Consider the following 26125-nt stretch of genomic DNA (forward strand, 5'->3'; position numbering starts at 1 on the left):
TCCCACTGTCCCAGGCTGCTCCAGCCCCAATGTCCAGCCTGGCCTTGGGCACTGCCAGGGATCCAGGGGCAGCCCCAGCTGCTCTGGGCACCCTGTGCCAGGGCCTGCCCACCCTGCCAGGGAACAATTCCCTCTCTCTCAGACCTTCTTGATTTGCTAAATTTTGTAGCAATTCCCAAATGCCTCCAAAGTCGTGGAGAATGGATTGTGCAGCAGGAAAACAGCCTGGCAGGTTCCCTGGAATTCACCAACAGAACATTCCCACGGGTGGATATAACTTCATAACAAATATTTTGGAATAGCAATGGATTCTCTGAGGAGGGAAATTATCTTCCCCCTCTGGTTCCATCCCCCTGTGCCTGAGATAAGGGATGGGAAGGTTGGGCCCAGCTCCTGCACTGGAACAGCTGCTCCCAGCATTCCAGCTCAGCTTTCCAGCTCATTCCCTGCTCCATCAGTCTCCTGCTCTCCAAACTCAGCTGAATGCTGGAATTTCTTCCTTCAGGGAGTGTTGGAGCAGAAGGCGCCGCCCTGCCCGAGTCATTCCCTGGGAAACAATCCTGAAAATCCTGACTGAAGGTGGTAGATCCCGGTGCTGTTCCCACAATCCCAACTTCCCACACTATCCCAAGCTCTGGGATAGAAAAGCCTTCGGTCCCTGCAGCCAAATCTTTCCCTCTGGAAGCCTCTTCCAGGTCCTGGGTGATTTGTGGCACCCGGGGCTCCAGCTGGATCCTGCTCCTGGCTCTTCATCAACTCTCACCACCACATTCCAGTGAGGATCCAGCCAGGGATCTTCCCAAGCTCCCTGTTTTCCCCTGGAAAGTTCACTTTCCTTTTACCCTCACAAACTTGTTCCCCCTTTCTTTATTCCTGCGTGGAATGAAGCTTCCATTCCACTCAGCCCTTCCCTCCCCTGGTGTTTCTCCCTGAGGTTGGAGCCACCCTTTGTCCCTCCCTGCTCCTCTGCCCTCTCTGCTGGGATTTGGGGACACAGCTGTGGCTGCAGTGCCCGGGGGAGCTGCCTTGGATTTTTCCAAGCACTGAACACATCCCATCCCTCTCCTGCTCATCCCCATTAACCTGGCTTTGCCTTTTTTGTGCCAAATTCATTGTGTTCAAATAATTCCAGTGGCTCCAAGGCCCTTGGATAGGGGAGCCATTGGGGGCAGGTGGGAATCAAGCTCCTGGCTGGGCAGGGAGATTCCTGAATTCCTCAGTGTCCTGTGCCAGCTCCTTGGACAGAATCCATCTCAGCTCTGGGTGTTTCGCTGTTTTGGGGGTTTTCTGCCTGTGGGAGGAGGTGGGGATTTGGAACCCTCGTGTTTCTGTGCTCACATCAATATTCCTGCTTTTCCAAAGGCTTTTCCCTCATGGAGTCAGTGTTCAGCTTTCACTTGGCACAGGAGGGAGTTTCTGCCCACCAGAATTTGATACCCCAAAATGAAACCATCATTAGCAGTTAATTGGTTACAGCAGAAAATTCCAGGTCACTTCCCCTTCCCCATCTCCCCTTCCCAAGGCTGGGGAGGTTTTATTTGGAATGACTCAAGCACTTGGGATTGGCCACATCCTGCACAGGATGTAGGAAGGAGATGCCTGGACATCAGGGGCTGCTTTTGGGGCTTTCCACAGGCTGGGACTTGGTGTGGGATCAGCTCCATGTGGAATTCCCTGCAGAATTCCCTGCAGGCCTCGGGAGGGGGGATGTGACACCGAGGGGTTCAGCAGCCCCAAGTCATGAGGATTGGCTGAAGTCTGATAAAAAATAGAATTTGAAGACGGTTGATTTTTTTTTACCTGTTTGTGTTTTGCCTCCGGCCTCGGCACTGCTTCAGATGGAATTTCCAAGCTTTCCTTGATGGTTTTAAGGATTAGGGATTTAGATTAAAAGGAGATCAGAGATTTTTACACGTCCTTAGTGCTGGCTTTAAACAACCAGCACTGGGGGATCCCAGAGCCCGGGGGGAGGGAATGAAATCCCAGGATAATCTTGTGATGGCCCCACCTCAAATTCTGGTTCAGTTTGGGATCTTCTAAACAAGAAGGACCTGGAGGGGCTGGAGCTGGAGCGTGTCCAGGGCAGGGAATGGAGCTGGGAAGGGGCTGGAGCCCCAGGAGGGGCTGAGGGAGCTGGAAAGGGGCTCAGCCTGGAGCAGAGGAGGCTCAGGGGGCCCTTGTGGCTCTGCACAAGTCCCTGGCAGGAGGGGACAGCCGGGGGGGTCGGGCTCTGCTGCCAGGAACAGGGACAGGAGGAGAGGGAACGGCCTCAGGCTGGGCCAGGGGAGGCTCAGGATGGAGGAATTTCCCCATGGAAAGGGAGCTCAGGCCTTGGAACTGCCCAGGGAGCTTTGGAGTGCCCATCCCTGGAGGTGCCCAAGGGACACCTGGAGGTGGCACTCAGGGCTCTGGGGTGGGGACAAGGTGGGGATGGGACATAGGGTGGACTTGGTGACCTTGGAGGGCTTTTCCAGCCCCAGAGATCCTGGAATTCTGGGATTCTGTGCTGGGAAATGGAGTTAGGAAGGAAGGGAAGCTGTGTGGGTTTGAAGAGCTTGGACACTTCAGGAGATCCAGGGGCAGCCCCAGCTGCTCTGGGCACCCTGTGCCAGGGCCTGCCCACCCTGCCAGGGAACAATTCCTGCCCAATATCCCATCCAGCCCTGCCCTCTGACACTGGGAGCCATTCCCTGGCTCCTGTCCCTCCATCCCTTGTCCCCAGTCCCTCTCCAGCTCTCCTGGAGCCCCTTTAGGCTCTGCAAGGGGCTCTGAGCTCTCCCTGGAGCCTTCTCCTCTCCAGCTGGACACCCCCAGCTCTCCCATCCTGGCTCCAGCCCCTCTGATCCTTTGTTATCCCAGGCACAGGAGCCACTTCCCATTGAAAATCCCACAGTTTGTTTTGCTTCCTCTCCACTTTTTGAAGTGATTTTGCTCCTTTGGCCCTGGGAGGGGAGTTCCAGTGGGTATGAAGGGGACACCAAGCTGTCAGTGTGACCCTGGGAGCCCTCCCAGTGTCCTGGTGATTGATGGCACTGGGTTTTTTTAGGATTTCAAAGCCTGGTGCTGAGGGGGGTGGCAGTGCTGTGGTTGGGTCCTCGCCTCTCACCTGAAGGATCCGGGTGTGGATCTCACCCCCAGAGCTTTGGCTCTCCAGGGAACAAGGGCTGAGCCAGAGGGGCCAAGTGCCCCTGGCTTCCCAGCAGCTGAACAGGAGCAGGGAAGATCCAGAGGAGCTCCTGGCTGCTTGGCAGCCTGTGTGGTTCAGAAGTGGTTGGGAGCCATCAGCACTCAGCAGTGATGGTGACACTTGATTTTCATCCTTGCTCCGGGCTGGGAAGGGCAATTCCCTCCTGCTGGAGACATCCCATACCCAGGCTCCTGAATCCCAGTGGGATCCAGCCCTGCTGGGGCAAACAGCTGAGGCTGTCCCAGGGCTGGTGTGCTGATTCCTGTTTCCTGTGTTCAGTCTGAAGAGCAGCAGAGGAATGAGTGATGGGAGGAGCAAAGCTGCTGCTGATGCTCCTGGCTGAGGCTGCGCCGCCGCTTTGGGAGAGCCTGGGATCAGCCGTGGGGTGCTCTGTGCTCTGCCTCTGGAGCAGATGGTTTGGAATTTCCTCTGGGTGTCCTTGCTGTAGGAATTGGTGCGGATTTGGTGCTTTCAGGTGGTTTTCTTCAGCGTTGCAGCAGCAGCAGCAGCAGCAGGAGGGAGCACGGTCTGTCCTTGCTCTGCAGGGTTTGGGGTGCTGGAGGCTGGCTCAAAGCAGAGCAAACCCAGCTCAAACCTCACTGGAACAAATCCTTTCAAAGCCAGCCCTGGAGGGAGGCTCCAGGAACTTGGAAAATCAAATTGCTCAGGATGTGATGGAGCAGGAGAAGGGTTTTGTGGACCTCAGTGCTGGGTCAGCAGAGCTTGGGAGTCTCTTGGGGTGGAGCAGGGGAAGTGATCCCACAAAGGCCTCAGCCCTGGCTTGGGGTGACCAGATGGGGATTTGCTGATGGGATTTTTGTTATCACTGCCTGGATTTGCTGTTGGACCTTGGGATGGAGGAACCTGGCCTTGGGCTCCTCCTGTGTGTGAGCCTGGCTCTAAGTCCCACTGCCCAGGGACTGGGTGGCAGCAGGGACAGAGGGGGTTGGAAACTGCTCCAAGGGCTTTCCCAAGAGTGGATGGACCAGGCTGGGCTTGGCTGGTGCTTGGGTGGGCTTGGTTGGGGTTTGGATGGGGTTTGAGTGAGGTTTGGGTGAGGTTTAGGTGGGGTTTGGATGAGTTTGGGTGAGGTTTAGGTGGGGTTTGGATGAGTTTGGGTGAGGTTTAGATGGGGTTTGAGTGAGTTTGGTTGGGGTTTGGATGGGGTTTGGATGAGTTTGGGTGAGATTTAGGTGGGGTTTGGATGGGGTTTGGATGAGTTTGGGTGGGGTTTAGGTGGGGTTTGGATGAGTTTGGGTGAGGTTTAGGTGGGGTTTGGATGAGTTTGGGTGAGGTTTAGGTGGGGTTTGGATGAGTTTGGGTGAGGTTTAGGTGGGGTTTGGATGAGTTTGGGTGGGGTTTGGATGGGTTCCTTGGATGGTTTCTGTCTCCTGTCCCTCCCTGGCCATGGCAGGGGGACTTTGGGTCAGGCTGGACCCCCCTGCCTGTGACAGAGGAAAACAAAGAGCAGGGAGAGCGCGAGAGAATTTGCAAAAAGAAAACCACAGAACCAGAAAGGGTGGAAAAGATTTCCAAGGGGAAGTCCAGCCATCATCCAATTCCCAGATACCTGGAATGGCTTTGCTGGGATAACAGGGCTCCAAAGCAGCAGCTGGCACCAGTGAATCCCAGTCCCACATCGGGGTGACCTTGCCCACACCCGTTTTTCCTCCTCCTGTTCTTCCTTTTCCCTGCTGGGCTCAGCTCCTGAATCTCCGTCTCCCCGTGAGCACAACTGGGAAACAGCCGAAAATCCACCAAGTCCTGATGGATTTGGAGGAGGGAATATCCAATCTGTGACTGAAAAGGGCTTTTTTTTATTGCTGGAGGTATTTTTTGCTCCAGTTTAATGGGATTAGTGCTGGAGGTTTGGGGCCAGCTGTTCCCTCTGCAGACAGGCAGGAAAACATTCCAGCATTCCACTCCTGCTGCTTTCATCTTGTAATGAGCTTGTCAGCAATTAGCAGCTCTTGGAACGGCCATGGAGTGACAACACCAGGAGCTCAGCGCCCAGAACCTGCATTTTTAATGGAATTGGGTGGAAAAAGGGCTGGAACGTGGGTGGATCCAGGAGTGATGGGCAGGAAGCACCAGTGCCCTGCTTGGTGGCATTTCCTTGGTGTTCTGTGGCTGAGTTTGGCTTTGTGATACACCCATATCCTCTGGGATTAATAGGGACATCATCTGGGGATTTACAGGGACATCATTTGGGGATTTTTAAACATTTTGAACATTCATCTCTTGGAATTTTCCTTTCTCCTAGGCAGGAGGGGAGTTCATTGAGGATCTTAGCCCTGTAAAGTCTTTTTCCAACCCACACCTAAGGAAACGTGGATGGCACAGCTGGTCCTGGGAGAATGGGATGTGCAGGAAGAATGGGATGTGCAGGGAATTTCTGTAGGGTTGGCAGAACTGGGAGTGGTTTTTGGGCAGAAAGGAGGGGTTTTGCTTGTCCTGGTGGTTGGTTCCAAGCCCGTGTTTGTCCCAGTTCTATCCAGGTGAAAAGAAATCCAGGATCAGTTTGAAACCCCTGAACACATGTGAGGAAAGGCTGACCTGGAATTTTGGAGTTTGTGCTGATCTTCAGCCCCGGAGAAGACTTGCAGTGCATTTTTGTTGTTATTATTTTTGAAAGCTTCAGGCAGAGCAGATTCCTGAGCTTTTCCCTGCAGTTTTCCCCAGGAGCCATTCCAGAGCTGTGGCTCTGCCCTGGTTTTTGTAGCTGGATGATTAAAGTTGAGCTGAAGGTCAGGACTTGGACTGGGAGGCTTGGAGGGATTTGTCTCTCTGTCTCCTGAGCCAGGGTCTGTCTTGGGTGCATCCTGGGTGCAGCCACGGCCGGGCTCTTGCACTGCCCCAGCTGCAGCCTCTGAAGGGCTTTTGACAAAAGCCTCTTCATTCCTTGAATTGTGCCCAGCCTGTGCTCCAGGAGCCTCTCCAGGCATCAGAGGGGCTGCTCTCCTTGTCCCTGCACTCCTGGCAGCACCAGCTGCTCTCCTGGATTTCCAGGGAGGAAAGAGCCATAGTTCCAGGCTGTGGAAGGGGAAGGGACAAAAAAAGCGTCACCTGTGCTGGCAGAGTCTCATTTCCTGCTGGCAGGTGCTGTCAGAGCTCGCTGCAGTTCATTAAATTGGCCCAGCCAGGGCTCAGGTGAGTCACACAGCTCCTGCCTGGAGCAGCTGCTCCCTCCCAGCCCCGCTGCCAGCTCTGGCCAAGCCCTGCCTGGCACAGGGAGCATCGGGAGCTGCTGGCCCAGCCTTCCCTGCAGCATCACTGGAGCTTTGCTCCCTCCCTGTCAGAGTGGGAACAATCCCCCACAGGGGTGCCCTGGATCTCCGAACTCCTCCAGGGATGGGGCAGCCACGGTTTTCCTGGGAAAGCTGGAACAGCCCCTCCCCACCCTCAGGAATTTTTAATCCGAATTCTTACTGAGTTTCCAAAAAAAAAAACCAACACCCACTCCTTTCTCCTTGGGTCACCATCTCTTGGTGCTTTGTCCAAACCATCAGAAAAAAAAAAAAAAAGAAAAGTGTGGAATTGGAGAAAAATCCTCTTTGGAGGCTTGGATTTCAAATCAGGGATTGCTGGGATGCTCCCCAGGCTGTGGCCTTGGCTGTGGGGCTGGAGATGAGGCTCTGCAGGGAAAGCCCTGGAGTCGGGAGGGGCAGGAATGGCTTTGCCTCAGTTTCCCCTCTGTCTCCCCGTTGCTGATGTGCATTTCCAGGCAGGAAGGCTCTGCCAGGGATTGCTCAGAACGGAGATGGATCCTGGATCCAATAAACTCAGCTCCAGGGTGTGAGAGGGAAGAGTTTCCCTTCGCTGGGATTTTCCTTCTGGGGAATCAGGGATGTTTTGTGGTGGGAGCAGGGACCACCCTGAAGGTCCCTTCCTGTGCCTCTCCTTGAAGGGAGGAGAAAAAAAATGGAAAATACATTGAAAATCCATGGAAAATCCCTGATTTGTGGTGCTCAGCTTCAGTGCTGGGGACAGCTCTGGAATGAGGACCCTGGGGATCTCCCTGTCCTGTAGGATCCAGGGTTTTTGTGGAATAAGGAGAAAACTGCTTTTCTCCAGCCAGAGCTTCTCTGATGTATCCCATGGTTTTCTTTCCAGCTGTCCAGGGCAAGATCAATTCCCAGGGGAAAATTCCCTCACCCCAGGCATTCCCAGCATCTGCTCTCATTCCCTACTCCAGGAGGAGGCTCTTACTCTTCTGCTGTGTTTTGGTGGAGCTTTGATTCCCCCCTCCCCTCCCAAATCCATTTTTCTTGACTTCCTCCTGGAAAAATCCATCACCTTTCTTTCCTCTCCCACCTGTGTCGGGTGCTTTTCCATCACCTGGAGATCCCTGGCTCCAGCACTGGGAATATTCCCACTGCCCAGGCTGATCCTGGGGCTTAACCAGCTCGGGGTGAGCTCCCCCTCCATCCCAAAATCCCATTTGTTCCCCATTTTTGGCTGTAGGGTGACAGAGAGGGGACTTTGTGGATTCAATCCCACCTCTGTCCTCCTCGTGGCTCGGGGACAGACTTGGCTGCCACACACTGGGAAGGAGCTGGGAATGCTCCCAGGATCCAGCCCTGTGCATGGAATGAACTCTTCTGGAGCTGGGTTTCACTGGGACCAGGTTTGCCTGGAATTACCTGTCCTGTGATTCTGCACAGAGCACAATCAAAAATCCACGGAAACTTCACTCTGAAAACTCTGCAGTGCCTGGGCTGGATTAAACATTATTGAACATTATCCCTGGGTTTTCAGCCAGCTGCTTTTCCTGCTGGAAAAGCCAATAAAGCATCCAGGAGTGCTTTCCCTGCCCTTCTCCCAGGTAGAGCAGCTCCTGGGGAGTCTGGGAATGATCACATGGAGTGTTCTCCTCCTGCCCTCATGGGTTCCCAGCTCCTGGCTCAGGAACTGCATTTTCCCATGGTCTCCCTGGTTTTAAACTGGGATTGAGCAGAGGGATGGCCCCACACTGACCTGGATAAAGCAGGAGCCCAGGGACACCCTGGAGCAGCAGAATTTTGCAGGGCCTGGTGACAACATCATTATTATTATTATTACTGCTATTGCTATTACTATTGCTATTACTATTACTATTACTATTACTATTACTGTTGCTATTACTATTACTATTACTATTACTGTTGCTATTACTATTACTATTACTGTTGCCATTACTATTACTGTTGCTATTGCTATTACTATTACTATTACTGTTGCTATTACTATTACTATTACTGTTGCCATTACTATTACTGTTGCTATTGCTATTACTATTACTATTACTATTGCTATTGCTATTACTATTATTATTCCGTTTTCACCTCATATTCTCTGCCCATCCACAGCCAGGTCCATGTTTTATTATGATCCCAATGTTGTAGTTCCTGCTGGGAGTGGGAAATGCTGTGGGACTCACAGGAGCTCCTCAGAGCCCATTAAAGGCTCTCTGGAATCCGAGCTTTCTCCCAGCTCCGTGAAAATTCCAAGCTGAGCGTGGCCATGGCAGCCCTGCCAGGAAAGGTTCACTCCAAGGTTAATGCACTTTACCCATCACTTGAAATTCCTGGTGTTTTTTTCCAGCTGAGGCACCAAGTTCACCCAGGCAGGAGCTCGGGGAAAAATGAGGGAGCAGCTCCTGAAAGCCCCCCTGGACAAGGGGGGGAATGCACATTTTGGGAGTTTTTTTGGCAAAAAAATTGGGCAGAAAAAGTGGGATTTTTCCTGAAAATCCTGGCTGTTCATCCTAGAAGGGGATAAAGTTCCTTGGGGGAGTTCAGTGCCTGTGCTGAGCCCATCCTGCAGCGTCCTTAAGTCCCCCATTCCAGGGAATGCCATTCTCATTTTCCTGTTATTCCCAGCTCAGTTTTGGCTTTTGGGATGCTGGAGCTTTTCCTTGGTGTTCCTTTGGCATCATCCAGCGCTGTCCTGAGCCTTGATCCCGTTCCCTTTCCCACCCTGCAGCAGCACTGTGGAGCAGCCACGAGTCCCGAGTCCTTTTCCTTCAGGGAGGGCAGGGATGGATTTATTCCCTACAAAGCTTCCCTGGCTGTGGGGGGTGGTCACTGCCTGGGTTCCAGTCCAGGGTGGGATACAGGGAATGTTCAGGGAATCCCAAAGACCCCTGGTGTGTGGGAACAGCTCTGGGCAGTGCTGAGGGCTGGGCTATTTTTGGCATCCATTGAGAAGGGATTTGGGATTAGAGCTTTTGTCCCCTGGCAGATGGGAATGGATCCCAGGATTGCTGCTCTGGTGGGGACAAAGGGACATCCCCAAGGTCCTGTAGGAGTCTGGGGCAGAGGATGGAGATGAGTGGGAATTCTGGGGCTTTTAGGCTCCCGTTGGATATTTCAGGGGGCACAGAAGAGGTTTTTGTCAGTGGAATCCAATTCCTCAGGCGAGATTCAGGGAGACTCATCCAGCTCCAATCTCTGCTCCCTGGGAGCAGGGTCAGTGAATTGGAGCTGTGCCAGGGGGATTTGGGATGGAGATCAGGGAAAGGTTCTTCCCCCAGAGGGTGGAATAAGCACTGGAACAACTCCCCCAGGGAATGGTCCCGGCCCCGAGGCTGCCAGAGCTCCAGGAGAGCTTGGGCAGAGCTCCAGGGATGGACAGGGTGGGGTTGTTGGGGGGTCTGGGCAGGGCCAGGGGTGGCACTGGATGATCCCTGTGGGTGCTTCCCAGCTCAGGATATTCCAGGATTCTGTTCTTTCCAGGAACTGAAATTCTCCCTTTGGCTGCTGCCCCTGGGGGGAGCTGCCCACAGAGATAAAGAAAAACTGGGGGGGAATTTTTGCCAGGCAGGAAAGACAGGATTGGGGACTGGCTGTGAAGGACTGGAATGAGTGCCTGGAATTTGGCCAGGGAAACATCCCTGTTGTGAGGGGCTGGGCTGGAAATCCCTGGAGAAGCCCCTGAGTGTCTGGGGACAGTGAGGACAGAGGAGGCTGCTCTGTCCCCGGGCTCAGGACTAATTTGAGGTGTTTTATGGAAGCAGAGGGGAAAACAGGGAAAACTGCTCATCCCAGGCATGGATCCCAGCAGCACCAAAAGGATCCATTTATCCCTTAGCTGAGCAGGGTGAGAGATTTGTGTCCTCAGCACTGGGACAGCAGCTTGGAGTGGGAATTTGGGAGTTTGAACTTGGAGTTACTCCCAAGGCCTGCAAGGAAATCATCCCTAGAGCCCTTTGGGAATCAGAACTGTGGAATTATTTGGGTGGAAGGGACCTTAAATCCCACCCAGTGCCACCCCTGCCATGGCAGGGACAGCTCCCACTGTCCCAGGCTGCTCCAGCCCCAATGTCCAGCCTGGCCTTGGGCACTGCCAGGGATCCAGGGGCAGCCCCAGCTGCTCTGGAACCTCATTCCAGCCCCTCCCCAGCAGCACAGGGAAGGATTTTCTCCTGATTCCCAGGATTTGTGGTGATGTGGGACAGGCCATGGAGCAGCTGCAGGGGACAGAGCTGGTTCAGATCTTGCCTCAGTTCTCTGTCCTGGGTTCCAAGAGCGTTTGATGTTTAACAGAGCTCTGAGCTGGGCTTTGCAGGCTCCAAGCAGGATTCTCCTGCCTCCCAGGCCACCTCTGCATCCCAGAAGTGGCAATTCTGGACAGAATTCCCTGGACTCTGAAGGCAAAACAAGCTGGGCAGCTTTTCCATGCTCAGCGTTGCTGCTGAGGTGATCCCATGGCCGGGAGTTGCAGAAATCCCTTCAAGAGGAAATAGCCAGGGATGCCCCAGGGATCAGGGATGGTGTTGGGAGCTCACTGGGCTGTTCTCAGGCCCTGGGCAGGGTGTGCAGGAACTCATTCCCAGGGCTCCCCAGAAATGAGACAGCGGGAAAAGCTGAGGGAGCTGTGGCTCCGTCATTCCCACAGCCCTGGGAAGGGATCCAGGCCCAGGCATTGGAGCATCCTGGCTACCAAAGCGAGCCCCAAATTCCAGCTGCTTCCTCAGGGAAGAGCTGCATATCCCCCAGGGAATTCTGGGGGGGTTTGTTGTTTTTTTAAAAATAAAATTTGCAAAATCTGCTCAAGTTCAAGCCCTGCTCCTGAGGCATTCCAGGGTGGGATCTCAGAGCCACAGGTTTTCCTTGGAATTAGGGAAGAGCCTTGGACCCCTGGAGTTAATTTGGGAGTTTTAACTTGTGTTTAACAAGTGCAGCTCTTGAGCTGAGGTTAATCCAGTTTATCCTGAGGTGCAGGACCAAGGGAATTTTGTGTCTTTGCAGCATCTGTTGGACCTGGCAGCATTAACTGGGATTAATTGTTCAGGCTCATTAACCCCCATCTCTCCGGGAGATTTATAAAACACCTGGAAACCTTCTCCAGGGGGATTTTCCATGTTTGCCTTCCTTCTAATCCTTGTTTTGAATAAAAAAGTTGTTTTTTTATGGCCACCAAACCCAGGAAGAGCCACAGAGAACTCCCAGGCCAGGAGGGAAGGGGAGGGAACAGAGCTGCTTCTTGACCATAAGAAAATAAACTTTTTGATCCCATGGGTGCAGATTCCCTGGATTTATCTGAGGATTAGGAGGAGACTTCTTAAACCTGCAGGTCCTCAACCCCAGATCAGCTTTCCCTGGGATGAGCAGGATCAGGGAATGCCCGGGAGCACCTGGAATTCCAGAGTCTGGAAATGTCCTGGAATGAGGGGAATGTGAAAGGGACAGAGGAGGAGCAGAGGGAAGGGGCAGTGACCTGGAGGGGACAGGGATGTGACACAGGCACTGCCTGGCCCTGAGAACTCCAGCAATTAAACTGGAACATGAAATAAAACTTGGGAGAGAAGGGCTTCAAAGGAAGGAGCTTTCCTGAAATCTCCAAGGCTGGAGGCTCCCAGCCAGGAATTCCTTCCCAATATCCCATCCATCCCTGGATGGCACTGGGAGCCATTCCCTGGCTCCTGTCCCTCCATCCCTTGTCCCCAGTCCCTCTCCAGCTCTCCTGGAGCTTCTCCTCTCCAGGTGAACATTCCCAGCTCTCCCAGACCCCACAGGTGAACGTCACCTGGCTCCAGAGGGACTCCAGCCCTTGCACCAGCTCCCTGTGGACTCTCTCCACCCCCTTGGTTTTCAGGGGTGTCAGGATAACCATCCCGAAATTCCACATGTTTGGATCTCTTGGGAAGGTTTTGGCTTGGATAAAGAGTCCAGGGATTAAAAAAATCCTCCCTTTGGACTTCCCTGGCTGCCTCCCCACCCTCCCAGCCAGGAATTCCTTCCCAATATCCCACCTATCCCTGCCCTCTGGCAGTGGGAAGCCATTCCCTGTGTCCTGGCCCTGCATCCCTCATCCCAAGGCAGACATCCACAGTGTCCAGGGCAGGGAATTCCAGCAGCCAGAGCTGTTCCCCCAGAATTCCCAGCACTCCACCCTGGCCCATTCCCAGGCTGGAGTGTCCCCTCCCCAGGCTCCCTGTGGGGGTGTGGGGAGCACAGGACAGGAGCTGGGAGAGGTGCCCTGGATCCCAAGGGGATGGACTCCCTGCAGCCCTGGGAGTGCCTGGAAGTTCTGGAATGCCGAGGAGAGGAGCAGGGACATCCCTGCTGTGTTCACACCTTCCACACAGTGGGAGTTCCTCACGGATGGGAGGGAGCTGAATCCTGCTGGGAATGAGGTGAAGGAATTCCAGAATTCCAGCTGTGTCACTGATGGAGGCCAGGGATTCTGCTGGCTGGGAATGGCCAGGCTGGACACTGGGGCTGGAGCAGCCTGGGATAGTGGGAGGTGACCCTGCCATGGCAGGGGTGGAATGGGATGGGGTTTAAGGTCCCTCTAACCCAAACCATTCCATGATTCCCTGGTTCTTTGCAGCCTCTCCAGAGATCCTCTCCCAGACGCTGGAGCTGTCACAGGAAAATAAAAAATAATTCCCTGTGCTCGAGCATCTCCCACTAAAGTGTCTGGAAGGGCACTTTTATGATGGGAATATCTTGTAGATGATGGAAATACCTTTTTCAATGGACTGCAGAGGGAATTGAAGTTCCTGGAAGGTGGATCCCAGAGTTCTGGCTATCCCAGCAAATCCCTTGGAAAGGACGCAGAGCCATCACTGGCCATGTGGCTGTGGTCACTCTGGGTGACCCTGGTGGCCAGGATGGCCCTGGGCTGGCTGGGGACAGCCTGAGCTTTCCCTCATTCCCAAATATTTCCCTCCAGGCAGGAGCTGTGGCACTCAGAGATGTGAGCAGGGAAAACTTCCCGGGCTTTGGGCTGCAGGGAAGGGCTGTTTGTTTCCAGGGGATGATTTCCATGGATGTGGCTGGCTTAATCCATGTTTCCAGTGCCTCTTTCCAGTGGATTTTTTGTGCTTCTCTCCCTGTCTGAGGACCTGGGAGGTACTTTTCCTCCATGGAAGGCAGCAGCTGGAGTTGTCCCACGAGGAATATTTGGAACTGTTTGTCCTTCCCACGGGGCTGACATAGTGGAAGGGCTGGGAATTCCAGGGAATGGCATCAAAACTCCAGCCATGGAAGTGATTTTATAGCAGGGAGCAAACTGCTGGAGCCTCCCACAGGATCCCAGAGTCCAGAGGCTGTGGAGGGGCTGCAGTCTGTGCCTGGGGAGCCTGGGTGGCCAGGACAGCCCAGCTCCAGAGCGTTTCCCAATCCCTTTGGGTTTGGGATGCTGCTGGGTGGGTTTAAGACACATGGGAGATGCTCAATTTCTATTTTCTGGAGAATTCCCGGGGTGCAGGATATCCCTGTACAGCTGAAGGGTTTGGGATTGACAGGGACATTCCAGTTCCAGGTGTTTTATCCCTGCTTTTTCTTGGCTTCCATGGCACTGCAGGAGTCTCCACAGGGATGGGCACTGAGGGGATCTGGGGGCAGCTCTGGGGCACTCGGGAGGAGTTTGGGGACACTGGAATGTTGGAATGTCATCATTCCCAGAGCTGGACACAGAGTTCAGCCGAGGGAATGGGCAGGAGTTAATTAAGGGAAGCAGTGGGGATGGGTTGGGAGCACAGATTGTAATTAGGATCCAAATTAGCTGGGAGCTGTGCCTGGCGCCTGGCCCAAGGCTCCAGGGCTGGGATGAGCCTCGGTGGCCTCGGAGCAGGGCTGGAACCCCCCCTCACCCTCCCTGGCTCCTCCTCCCTCTCCATCTGCTGCTTCCCAAGGGCTTTTCCCAGGTGCTTGTGGCCTCCCGTGACCCCGGGCAGCCCCAGCTGGGGCCACCAGCCCGAGGTGTCCCAGGCCCGTCACCTCTGGTCACCTCTGGTCACCTCTTCGCACATTCCAGGTGCCCTCATCTTTGTGCTGGGGCCTTTTTGTGCATTTTTAAATTGATTTGAATGGATTTTTATCAATATTTAATTGATTTTAAATTGATTGTTATAGATTTTTATAAGGTGAGAAACTTTTTGTTAAAATGACCCCGCTCTTCCCCTAAAATCTTCCCAAATCCTGGAAAACCAGAGGACGTGTCCTCTGCACTGGTCCCTGATGGTTTCACCTGGTCACAGGTTGGACTTGATGACCTTGGAGGGCTTTTCCAACCTCCATAATTCCATATTCCACCCAAAAGAGCCTTGGGAATTGGGATTCCTGGGTTCATTTGTGGTTCCATGGGAGACAGGAATATCCAGGTGTTGTTCCCAACAACCCATAAATTCCAGTGAGCCCCAGCTCCTGTCCTGCTGCCTTTGTTTGTGTGGAGGGAACCAGGGATTGATGGAATCCAGGAGAGGGAAGCACTTCCCTTGGTTTATGGACCAACAGAATTCCCAGATATTTGGAGCTTCTCCATTGGAGTTGATCCATTTGGTGCCGGAATTTTGGGGCTGTATTTCCTGTTAAACACCCACTCAGAGGAGATGGATCAGAGCTGGAGGGGGATTTATGGCAGCTCCGAGGAGTCCTCCCCATTCCCACAGATCCCAGCACCAATGGGCCATGCCAGGGAGGGGCTGGTGGCACCAATCAGAAGGGAATGGGAATATCCCTTAGGGAATTAAACACGGAGCCGAGCACTCCTCTGCCAGCACTTGGCTGGAGCTGAGGGCTGGGAATTGTGAGCCAGTGGGAATGTTTGATGCCATCCCATAAAACAAACAGATCCCAGAGTTGGGCGCGTCCAGTGGCGAAAGCTGGATTGGAAGGAGGGATGGATGTGTTGGAGGTTTTGGATGTGTTGGGAATGTTCAGAATGTTCTGTGTGTTCAGAGCAGCTGTGGCAGTGCCAGATTATTGGATTTGGGCTCCTCCTTTGGGAAAACCCTTCCCATTAATGCCAGGAATGGGATTGATCTGCCTTCAGGGGCCGGGATCAGTGAGGGCTGGGAGGCAGCAGCCTGGCAGGGAAGAGGGAAGGCTCAGGCAGATCCGGAGCTGCTGCAGGGAAACCTCTGCTGCCTTCCCTGGCAGCGCTGCCTGACAAATCCCAGCGGGAATCTCAGCCTTGGAAAAGCCTCTCCTTGTAAACACAGCCCCGACAACCTCCGGCAGCTCCGTCCCCAGCCCTGTGCTCCACGGGGACGGCAGAGCTGCCGGCACGGAGGGATGAGGTTTTCCATGTCTGACATCGGCTCCGCCACGTTCCTGACAGCACAAACAAACAGGGATTGAACCGGGATCCAGGGCTGTCCTTGGACAGGGAGCAGATGCCAAAGCTCCTCCTCTCCAGGGGTTTTTCCTCCTGGATTTTATTAATTTTTTGGAAGAGCTTTTCCTCATGGTTAGGTGAGGGTGACCCAAATCCCCTCTGGGATTTTTGCATTCTCCCAGTGTTTTTTTAGGATTGGGATGTGGATAATGCATGAGGAGGATGCCCTAAAGGCTGGGCTTGCATCCCCCTCTGCTGGGATTGGCATTGGATTCCTTCCCTCTGCCCTTTGTTGGGAAAGGACATTGAATCCTTTCTGCCCGCTGTAGGAGTTCCCTCCTTTCCAAGGGTGAATCCACATGGAAGGGGATTCCTTTGGGGATCCCTCAGCCTGTGGGCAGCCATTGGGATTTGCTTCCCATCATTCCATTTTAAAAGATGTCCCACTGCCTCCTGCCTGGGAGGACAAAGGGACCACTGGGATGCCCTGGGATGGAGCTGGGATGGAGCAGGGATGGGAGCAGGGATGGAGCTGGGATGGAGCAGGGATGGAGTAGGGATGGAGCAGGGATGGAGCAGGGATGGAGCAGGGATGGAGCTGGGATGGAGCTGGGATGGAGCAGGGATGGAGCTGGGATGGATACAGGGATGGAGCCGGGATGGAGCTGGGATGGAGCAGGGATGGAGCAGGGATGGGAGCAGGGATGGAGCCGGGATGGAGCTGGGCTGGAGCAGGGATGTAGCTGGGATGGAGCAGGGATGGAGCTGGGATGGAGCCGGGATGGAGCCGGGATGGAGCAGGGATGGAGCAGGGATGGAGCAGGGATGGAGCAGGGATGGTGCAGGGATGGAGCGGGGATGGAGCTGGGATGGAGCTGGGATGGAGCTGGGATGGAGCTGGGATGGAGCTGGGATGGAGCAGGGATGGGAGCAAGGATGGAGCAGGGATGGGAGCAGGGTTGGGAGCCGGGATGGAGCAGGGATGGAGCAGGGATGGAGCCAGGATGGAGCTGGGATGGAGCCAGGATGGAGCCGGGATGGAGCCAGGATGGAGCCGGGATGGAGCTGGGATGGAGCTGGGATGGAGCAGGGATGGAGCAGGGATGGAGCAGGGATGGAGCAGGGATGGAGCAGGGATGGAGCTGGGATGGAGCAGGGATGGAGCTGGGATGGAGCAGGGATGGAGCAGGGATGGAGCTGGGATGGAGCAGGGATGGAGCCAGGATGGAGCTGGGATGGAGCCAGGATGGAGTCATTCCTCTATCCAAGTGCCATCAGGACAGGGCTCGGTGCCACCCTCAGCTCCGTGGGAGAGCTGGGAGGTCTGGCAATGGGTCTCTGGCAAAACCCTGGGAATAAAGTCTTTTCTTCTCCTAAACAGGATCTCTTCCCCATTCTCTCATGGATGTTCTTGCCCAAACCCATCCCAGCTTTTCAGCTCCACGTTCCCGTTCTCCTGGACCCATCCAGAAAATTGCTTTGTTTTCCTTTTTCCCACTCTTTATGAATCCCTTGGATGTGGCTTGCTGGGAAATGTCTCTCTGAGCCTTTGTGTCCCACAGTTGTGGAGAAGCAACTGCACATTATTCCAATTCCTCTTTTTTCCATGGTTTTACCTCCATCTGACACCTTCTTTCCTCACCAGGTTCCCTCACCTGCATCTCCATCTGCAATTGGAAAAGTCATTCCCAGGCTTCCAATGAGTTCCTTTTCCCATCCTTTTTCTCTGGACTGAAGGGATGATTTCTCAGCAGGAAGGTTTTTTCTGTGCATCCTGCTAGAAACTGGGATGCCTCATTTTCCACGACTCCAGGCAGGCCTCTGGAACATCAGGCCAGGCCTGTTGGATTCACAGGCAGCAGGATTTGTTTATCCAGAGGTTTCCTGGAGCTTTTGTGGTGCTGTTGTCTGGTTTGTGCCTGGAATCTGTTTGGGATACCTCTGGTCTGAGTTTTAACTTCGCAAAATAAACATTTTCCTTGGGCTTCCCTCGGCTAAGGAAGAGCTCAGGAAGTCACTCCAGGGCAGTTCATGGATTGGACTCCATCATCTTAAAGGCTTTCCCAACCTAAATGGTTCCACCAAGTCCCATTCCACAGATTTAGGATTATTTCCCTTAATGCCCAAGCAGGGATTTTCCAAGGAGCTGTCAGAGGCCCCGTGCTCCTTCAAAGGGAACAAATTGGAATTTTTATGGACTATTCTCAGGGAACGTGTCTGGAGTTTTGTTTCTGGCACTTTTTATTGGAAGTTAAAGCATTTCCAAGAGCCAGGAGGGTTTTTTTCCCCCTCAGCCACACAAACTAAGTTTAAATCATCCTGCTCTGCTCGTGTTTGCTGCATCCCGTAAATCCCAGCCCTTCCCAACAGCTCCAGGTTTTATCCTGATGATCTGATAATGCTCCGAGTCCTTTCCTGTTGTCAGGGAGCCTGAAAACAAGTGGAGACTCTGGAAAAACAAAGTTGTCTTTTCCCAAATAATCGCTCCCAGCAAAGGGGAGAGAGGGAGGAACATCCTCAGGAGGGGCTGAGGGAACAGGACAGGGGCAGGACACAGGGAATGGCTTCCAGAGGGCAGGGATAAACGGATACTGGGGAGGAATTCCTCCCTGGGAGGGTGGGGAAGGGCTGGAATGGAATTCCCACAGAGGCTGTGGCTGCCCCTGGATCCCTGGAAGTGCCCAAGGGCAGGTTGGAGCACCCTGGGACAGTGGAAGGTGTCCCTGCCCATGGCACTGGGTGGTCCTTAAGGTCCAAATCCAAACCATTCCATGGCTCCATTGATCCTGCAAGAGCACAATCCCGTTTAATGACAGTTGGAGTGAATGCACACGGGTTTTTGAACTTGGAAACGTATTTAAATGCTGTTCAGAATAATTTTTTGTGTCTTCTTTGGGAACGAGAGGCTGAAAGGTGCTGTGGTTGTCCTTTCCTGGTCCCCATGAGGTCTCTTTCCCTGGGATTGTGATTCCAGCCCTGCTGCTCCTGTCAGCTTCCATCTTTTCCTTGGATAAACACATCCTAACAGGAGCTTTTACAGGGAATTTTTACAGCCATATAAAACCCCATCAAATTGCCTGGATTTATTTGCCTGCAGACTGTGCCGAGCACGGCAGCTCCAAAATCTTCAGTCCCTGGGTTGTTGTTCCCATTCCAGCCTTGTTGTTTCCCACTGATTTTCTCCAATGCAGCTTTTTGTCCTTGCTGTATTTTAAACTCCCCTCATTAGGAATTTTTGACTTCTGCCTTCAGAGCCACTCTGGGAAAACCCATCCATGGGGCTGCTTCCAGAGGCTCAGCTTCTCTTTCCAGCCTGAGCTGTTTAATTGGTCAGGCAAGTATTGAAATGGGATTTTTTATTTGGATATCAAATCCTTTTTAAAGGATGTATTGTTTTTCCCCTCACAAATGCTTCCTATTTGAATTCAAATATTATTTCCTTTTGCTCCCTTCCCACCTGCTTCCCTGGCACTGGGATTAGTCAGGATATGTCAATATTTGAGGGAATAAATCACTGCTGGCTCCAGCCTCTGTTTGGGTTTCTGACTCATCTTGGGGTCAAATGAGCTCAGCAAATGTGGGAGAGATTCCGGAGGGGCTGGAGCTGCTCCACACTGGCTCCCACTCTCCGAGTGCTCATTGCTGGGGTTTACTGGTTGTTACTGGTTTCCAGACTGGGCTTTCTGGAGTCTTTATCCCAGGAAGTAGCTCTGGATGTCCCCAGGCTGTCAGTGCAGGGATTGGTTGGGGTTAAATCTGGGATTTCAGAGAGTTTTCCCATTTGAGGGGGAAGGCTGAGCCTGAGCTGAGCCCGAGCCCTGAGTGCCACCAGCAGCAAAGATGTGACATCTCTGCTGCCCTCCAGGAGCGTTGGGTGCCCACTGGGAAATCTCTGTTATCCCACTGGGAAATCTCTGTTATCCCACTGGGAAATCTGTGTTATCCCACTGGGAAATCTCTGTTATCCCATTGGGAAATCTCTGTTATCCCACTGGGAAATCTCTGTTATCCCACTGGGAAATCTCTGTTATCCCACTGGGAAATCTGTGTTATCCCACTGGGAAATCTCTGTTATCCCACTGGGAAATCTCTGTTATCCCACTGGGAAATCTGTGTTATCCCATTGGGAAATCTCTGTTATCCCACTGGGAAATCTGTGTTATCCCATTGGGAAATCTCTGTTATCCCACAGGGAAATCTCTGTTATCCCATTGGGAAATCTCTGTTATCCCACAGGGAAATCTCTGTTATCCCACTGGGAAATCTCTGTTATCCCACTGGGAAATCTGTGTTATCCCATTGGGAAATCTGTGTTATCCCACTGGGAAATCTCTATTATCCCACTGGGAAATCTCTGTTATCCCACTGGGAAATCTCTGTTATCCCACAGGGAAATCTGTGTTATCCCACTGGGAAATCTCTGTTATCCCATTGGGAAATCTCTGTTATCCCATTGGGAAATCTGTGTTATCCCACTGGGAAATCTGTGTTATCCCAGCAGGAAATCTCTGTTATCCCACTGTGTTTACTCTACTTGGAACCATGTCCATCCCACTTGGAAACCAATGTCCCTCTCTTGGAAATCCAAGTCCACTCCACTTGGAAATGTGTCCATCCCACCTGGAATCCTGTGTCCATCCCACCTGGAATCTCATGTTCGCTCTGCTTGGAAATGCTGTGTTCGCTCCCTTGGAAACCTGAGCTCTTCCACTTGGAAACCCACATGGCCTGCACCTGGAGCCCTGTGTCCATCCCACTGGGAAACCAAACCCATCCCACTGGGAAACCAAACCCATCCACTGGGAAACCAAACCCATCCCACTGGGAAACCAAACCCATCCCACTGGGAAACCAAACCCATCCAATGGGAAACCAAACCCATCCCACTGGGAAACCAAACCCATCCACTGGGAAACCAAACCCATCCACTGGGAAACAAACCCATCCACTGGGAAACCAAACCCATCCAATGGGAAACCCATCCCACTGGGAAACCAAACCCATCCACTGGGAAACCAAACCCATCCACTGGGAAACCAAACCCATCCCAATGGGAAACCAAACCCATCCACTGGGAAACCAAACCCATCCCACTGGGAAACCAAACCCATCCCACTGGGAAACCAAACCCATCCACTGGGAAACCAAACCCATCCAATGGGAAACCAAACCCATCCCACTGGGAAACCAAACCCATCCACTGGGAAACCAAACCCATCCCACTGGGAAACCAAACCCATCCACTGGGAAACCAAACCCATCCACTGGGAAACCAAACCCATCCCAATGGGAAACCAAACCCATCCCACTGGGAAACCAAACCCATCCCACTGGGAAACCCATCCAATGGGAAACCAAACCCATCCCAATGGGAAACCAAACCCATCCCACTGGGAAACCAAACCCATCCCACTGGGAAACCAAACCCATCCAATGGGAAACCAAACCCATCCAATGGGAAACCAAACCCATCCCACTGGGAAACCAAACCCATCCAATGGGAAACCAAACCCATCCAATGGGAAACCCATCCAATGGGAAACCAAACCCATCCCAATGGGAAACCAAACCCATCCAATGGGAAACCAAACCCATCCCACTGGGAAACCAAACCCATCCCACTGGGAAACCAAACCCATCCACTGGGAAACCAAACCCATCCAATGGGAAACCAAACCCATCCCACTGGGAAACCAAACCCATCCAATGGGAAACCAAACCCATCCACTGGGAAACCAAACCCATCCAATGGGAAACCCATCCAATGGGAAACCAAACCCATCCCACTGGGAAACCAAACCCATCCAATGGGAAACCAAACCCATCCAATGGGAAACCAAACCCATCCCACTGGGAAACCAAACCCATCCCACTGGGAAACCCAACCCATCCAATGGGAAACCAAACCCATCCAATGGGAAACCCATCCAATGGGAAACCAAACCCATCCCACTGGGAAACCAAACCCATCCCAATGGGAAACCAAACCCATCCCACTGGGAAACCAAACCCATCCAATGGGAAACCAAACCCATCCACTGGGAAACCCCTGTTCCGAGCTCCCCTCCCTCTTGGAGCCCCATGTCCCACCCCCATCACTCATGTCCCCCCAGCTTTGCAGTGCTGGTGGTGCCTGGAAGTTCCACCTGGGCTTTGCCAGGAATTTCTCTCAGGAATCCTCCCAAAATAAACTGAAGAGGAACAAAATGATGGAGGAAATCTTTCCTCATTTCCCTGTGTGTTTTTAATTCTTCCTATTTTCCAAGCAGTGGCAGAGAGAGGAATTAAGGAGATATTGGATTTGTAATGCCAGGAGAGCATTCCCATGGCATGGATGGGCTGAGATCACCCAAAACCAGGGAATTGTGTGAAGTTTTAGTAGGAGCTTAAGGCCAATGTGTGTCTGTCAGAGCTTGGACTGTCTGGAATGACTCCAGGAGCTTTTGAGCTTCCCCTCCAAACAGCTTTTCCTTCCTCTCTTCCCTCTTTTATCCCTCTTCCCCTTATTTCCCGTAAGGAGAGCACAATGATTAAACAAATTATTAAACCTGGATGGATCTCTGTGGGTATTTCTGTGGATACTTACTTGGATATTTATTTGGATATTAATGTGGATATTTCTGTGGGTATTTCTGTGGATATTTATTTGGATATTTATTTGGATATTTATTTGGATATTTATTTGGATATTTATTTGGATAGTAATGTGGGTATTTCTGTGGATTTTTATTTGGATATTTATGTGGATATTTTCCCCTGACCTGCAGCCTTTGGCTGTTTCCCCTCCCTGTGCCAGTTGAGAATGGGTGTTGAATCTGTGGGAAATATTCCCTAATTCCTCTCTTTTTTTTCCCCAAAGGTGTTTACAAAATATGGGAAATGCTACATGTTTAACTCAGGAGAGGAGGGGCGGCCTCTCCTCACCACAGTGAAGGGGGGAACAGGGAATGGCCTGGAAATCATGCTGGACATCCAGCAGGATGAGTATCTGCCCATCTGGGGAGAAACAGGTAAGAGCTTCTTCTTCTTCGGTTTTTCCTTGGAAAAAGCATCCCATCCCATCCCATCCCATCCCACTGATCCCATCCCATCCCATCCCATCCCATCCCATCCCATCCCATGGATCCCATCCCATCCCATGGATCCCATGGATCCCATGGATCCCATGGATCCCATCCCATCCCATCCCATCCCATCCCATCCCATCCCATCCCATCTCATCCCATCCCATGGATCCCATCCCATCCCATCCCATCCCATCCCATCCCATCCCATCCCATCCCATCCCATGGATCCCATCCCATCCCATCCCATGGATCCCATCCCATCCCATCCCACTGATCCCATCCCATCCCATGGATCCCATCCCATCCCATCCCATGGTTCCCATCCCATCCCATCCCATCCATCCCATCCCATCCCATCCCATCCCATCCCATCCCATCCCATCCCATCCCATCCCATCCCATCCCATCCCATCCCATCCCATCCCATCCCATCCCATCCCATCCCATCCCATGGATCCCATCCCATCCCATCCCATCCCATCCCATCCCATCCCATCCCATCCCATCCCATCCCATCCCATCCATGTCTAACCAGCTCTGGCAGCAGGAGCCTGCTCAGTCCAGGTTATGTCACTTTTCTTCCCGGGGTTTCTGGTGGCCCTTGGGACAAGCATTTTGGGGAGTGCTGGGCTTGGGTGTCCCAGCCCCAAAGTTTGGGATGCCAGGCAGGAATGGCACTGCCTGTCCTGGGAGAGGGTGGCATTTGTGGGTGACAGGAGCGTGGGGACGCCTTTAGAGGCTCCAGCCCACCCCTCTCCCCTGGAAAGGCATTTCTGGGAGGCTGTGCTGGGCTCCAGCTGCTCTCTGGGTTTTCCTTCTCCTGCAATTTGTGAATATTTGCTGCCTGAAGAGTTGTGTTTGCTGGGCTGGTGCTGTCTGGGAGGACCAAGGACTGGGTCCCTCGACTTTGGAGCATTTGGGATGGATGGAATCTGTCTAGGAATGAGCCCAGCCGGGCTGAGCATCTCCAGAGGAGCTGGAGCCCTTTGGTCCTGGAGCAGGAGGTGCTGAGCAGGAGAGCTGGGCTGTGGGATGTCCCCCAGGTGCCATGGATTGGGGTGCAGCTCCTGGAGTGGGTGTGGAGTTGCTGGGAGCACTGGTGCCAGATCCTTTCATGAACCTGCTGCACAAACAGTGGGCAGGAGGGTGGGGGACAGGATGGGGACAGGGCCACCAGGGCCACCTGCACACAGCTGCCCTTAACAGTGCCCAGCAGTGGTGGCTGCAGCTTTCCTGAACCCTGAAGTGCCTCAGGAAATTTGAAACAAAGCATCCAAAAAAAAATGCTGGAAAACTTTGCCAGGAGTTGTGTTTGTGTGGCAGAGCCCTGCAGGGAGACTCACCCAGGATGAGCTGTGGTCATTTTAGGGATCAGGGAAGGGAGAGGAGGAAATCTGTCTCCAGGTCGGTGTCACCGTGACTCTGTCACCCCCTGCAGCACCTCTCAAACTCTGCTCAGAGCAGAGAGGGGATTTGGCTCCGTTTGTTCCTAATTCCCTTTTCTTTGAGTGGTGTTTGACTCCTCCAAACACATCCCTGGGGGCCCGTCAGTCACTCCAAGCTGCACAGGCTTTTAGAGAAGCTTTGCTCCCAGATTTCAGAACCTCTCCTCTCCTCTCCTCTCCTCTCCTCTCCGAACCTCTCCTCTCCGAACCTCTCCTCTCCGAACCTCTCCTCTCCGAACCTCTCCTCTCCGAACCTCTCCTCTCCTCTCCTCTCCTCTCCTCTCCGAACCTCTCCGAACCTCTCCGAACCTCTCCGAACCTCTCCGAACCTCTCCTCTCCGAACCTCTCCTCTCCTCTCCTCTCCGAACCTCTCCGAACCTCTCCTCTCCGAACCTCTCCTCTCCTCTCCTCTCCTCTCCTCTCCTCTCCTCTCCTCTCCTCTCCGAACCTCTCCGAACCTCTCCGAACCTCTCCGAACCTCTCCGAACCTCTCCGAACCTCTCCTCTCCGAACCTCTCCGAACCTCTCCTCTCCGAACCTCTCCTCTCCTCTCCGAACCTCTCCTCTCCTCTCCTCTCCTCTCCTCTCCTCTCCTCTCCTCTCCTCTCCTCTCCTCTCCTCTCCTCTCCTCTCCTCTCCTCTCCTCTCCTCTCCTCTCCGAACCTCTCCTCTCCTCTCCGAACCTCTCCTCTCCGAACCTCTCCTCTCCGAACCTCTCCTCTCCTCTCCTCTCCTCTCCTCTCCTCTCCTCTCCTCTCCTCTCCTCTCCTCTCCTCTCCTCTCCTCTCCTCTCCTCTCCTCTCCTCTCCTCTCCTCTCCTCTCCTCTCCTCTCCGAACCTCTCCTCTCCTCTCCTCTCCGAACCTCTCCTCTCCTCTCCTCTCCTCTCCTCTCCTCTCCTCTCCTCTCCTCTCCTCTCCTCTCCTCTCCTCTCCTCTCCTCTCCTCTCCTCTCCTCTCCTCTCCTCTCCTCTCCTCTCCTCTCCTCTCCTCTCCTCTCCTCTCCTCTCCTCTCCTCTCCTCTCCGAACCTCTCCTCTCCGAACCTCTCCTCTCCGAACCTCTCCTCTCCTCTCCTCTCCTCTCCTCTCCTCTCCTCTCCTCTCCTCTCCTCTCCTCTCCTCTCCTCTCCTCTCCTCTCCTCTCCTCTCCTCCTCTCCTGCAATCCCAACTGGAATCTCTGCTGCTTGAGTTGATGTTGTCATGGCAACGCCTCAGCTCTGCCGAGGGGAGGGAGTTGATTATTTCCAAATATTTGCATGATAATTTCCATGTGTTTGGATCTGGGCTCTCCACGGGGAAGCTTTGCCAGGGCCGAGGGGCTGGAAGGGAATTCCAGCCCTGGAGGTGGACAGGGGATGGGATTGTGGTGTTCCAGGAGTGTGGGCAGAGGGAGATCCGTGGGATGGAAGGAGTTGGGTTTTTCCTTCCCTCTGAGCTCCTGTCTCCGTTGTCACTGGGAGGGTGGCACAGGTTTCCAGGAAGGAGTGGGTGCCCTGGATCCCTGGCAGTGCCCAAGGCCAGGCTGGACATTGGGAGCAGCTGGGACAGTGGGAGGTGTCCCTGCCATGGCAGGGCTGCCACTGGACAATCCTCAAGGTCCCTTCCCGTCCCTAAAACCCTGGGATTCTCCAGCAGGAGGCAGGAATAGGAGCAGTTTCCCAGCCATGCCGAGGGGCCTGGCTGCTGGGAAAGCAGATTAAATTCCTGCAGCAAACAACCCTCAGGATTCCCATTTTCTTTATTATTATTTTAAAATTCTGGCTGTCCAAGTGCCCAGACTGAACCCAGAGGATTCTCCAAGATGTGCTGAGTGCACCAGAATGGGCTGAAGATTCCTTAGAGCAGCTCTGGGCCAGCTTCCAGCTCATCCCAGAGA

General features: G+C 53.4%; 1 protein-coding gene across 3 annotated transcripts in view; it reads left to right on the top strand.

Moving 5' to 3' along the window:
* The window catches only part of ASIC2 (acid sensing ion channel subunit 2), a 370847-nt gene that overhangs the window by 314587 nt on the left and 30135 nt on the right, over positions 1-26125 (top strand). For all 3 annotated transcript variants that reach the window (XR_002869410.2, XM_086864764.1, XM_086864765.1), the window contains exon 2: positions 22596-22746. Coding sequence is in view for 2 of the 3 variants with exons in the window: in XM_086864764.1 (XP_086720890.1) it covers positions 22596-22746 (151 nt within the window). In the remaining variant the exon portion in view is untranslated. The remainder of the gene's footprint in view (positions 1-22595; positions 22747-26125) is intronic.

The sequence above is a fragment of the Cyanistes caeruleus genome, chromosome 27 (genome assembly GCF_971803275.1).
Source record: "Cyanistes caeruleus chromosome 27, bCyaCae1.hap1.1, whole genome shotgun sequence".
In the NCBI taxonomy this organism is placed as follows: domain Eukaryota; kingdom Metazoa; phylum Chordata; class Aves; order Passeriformes; family Paridae; genus Cyanistes; species Cyanistes caeruleus.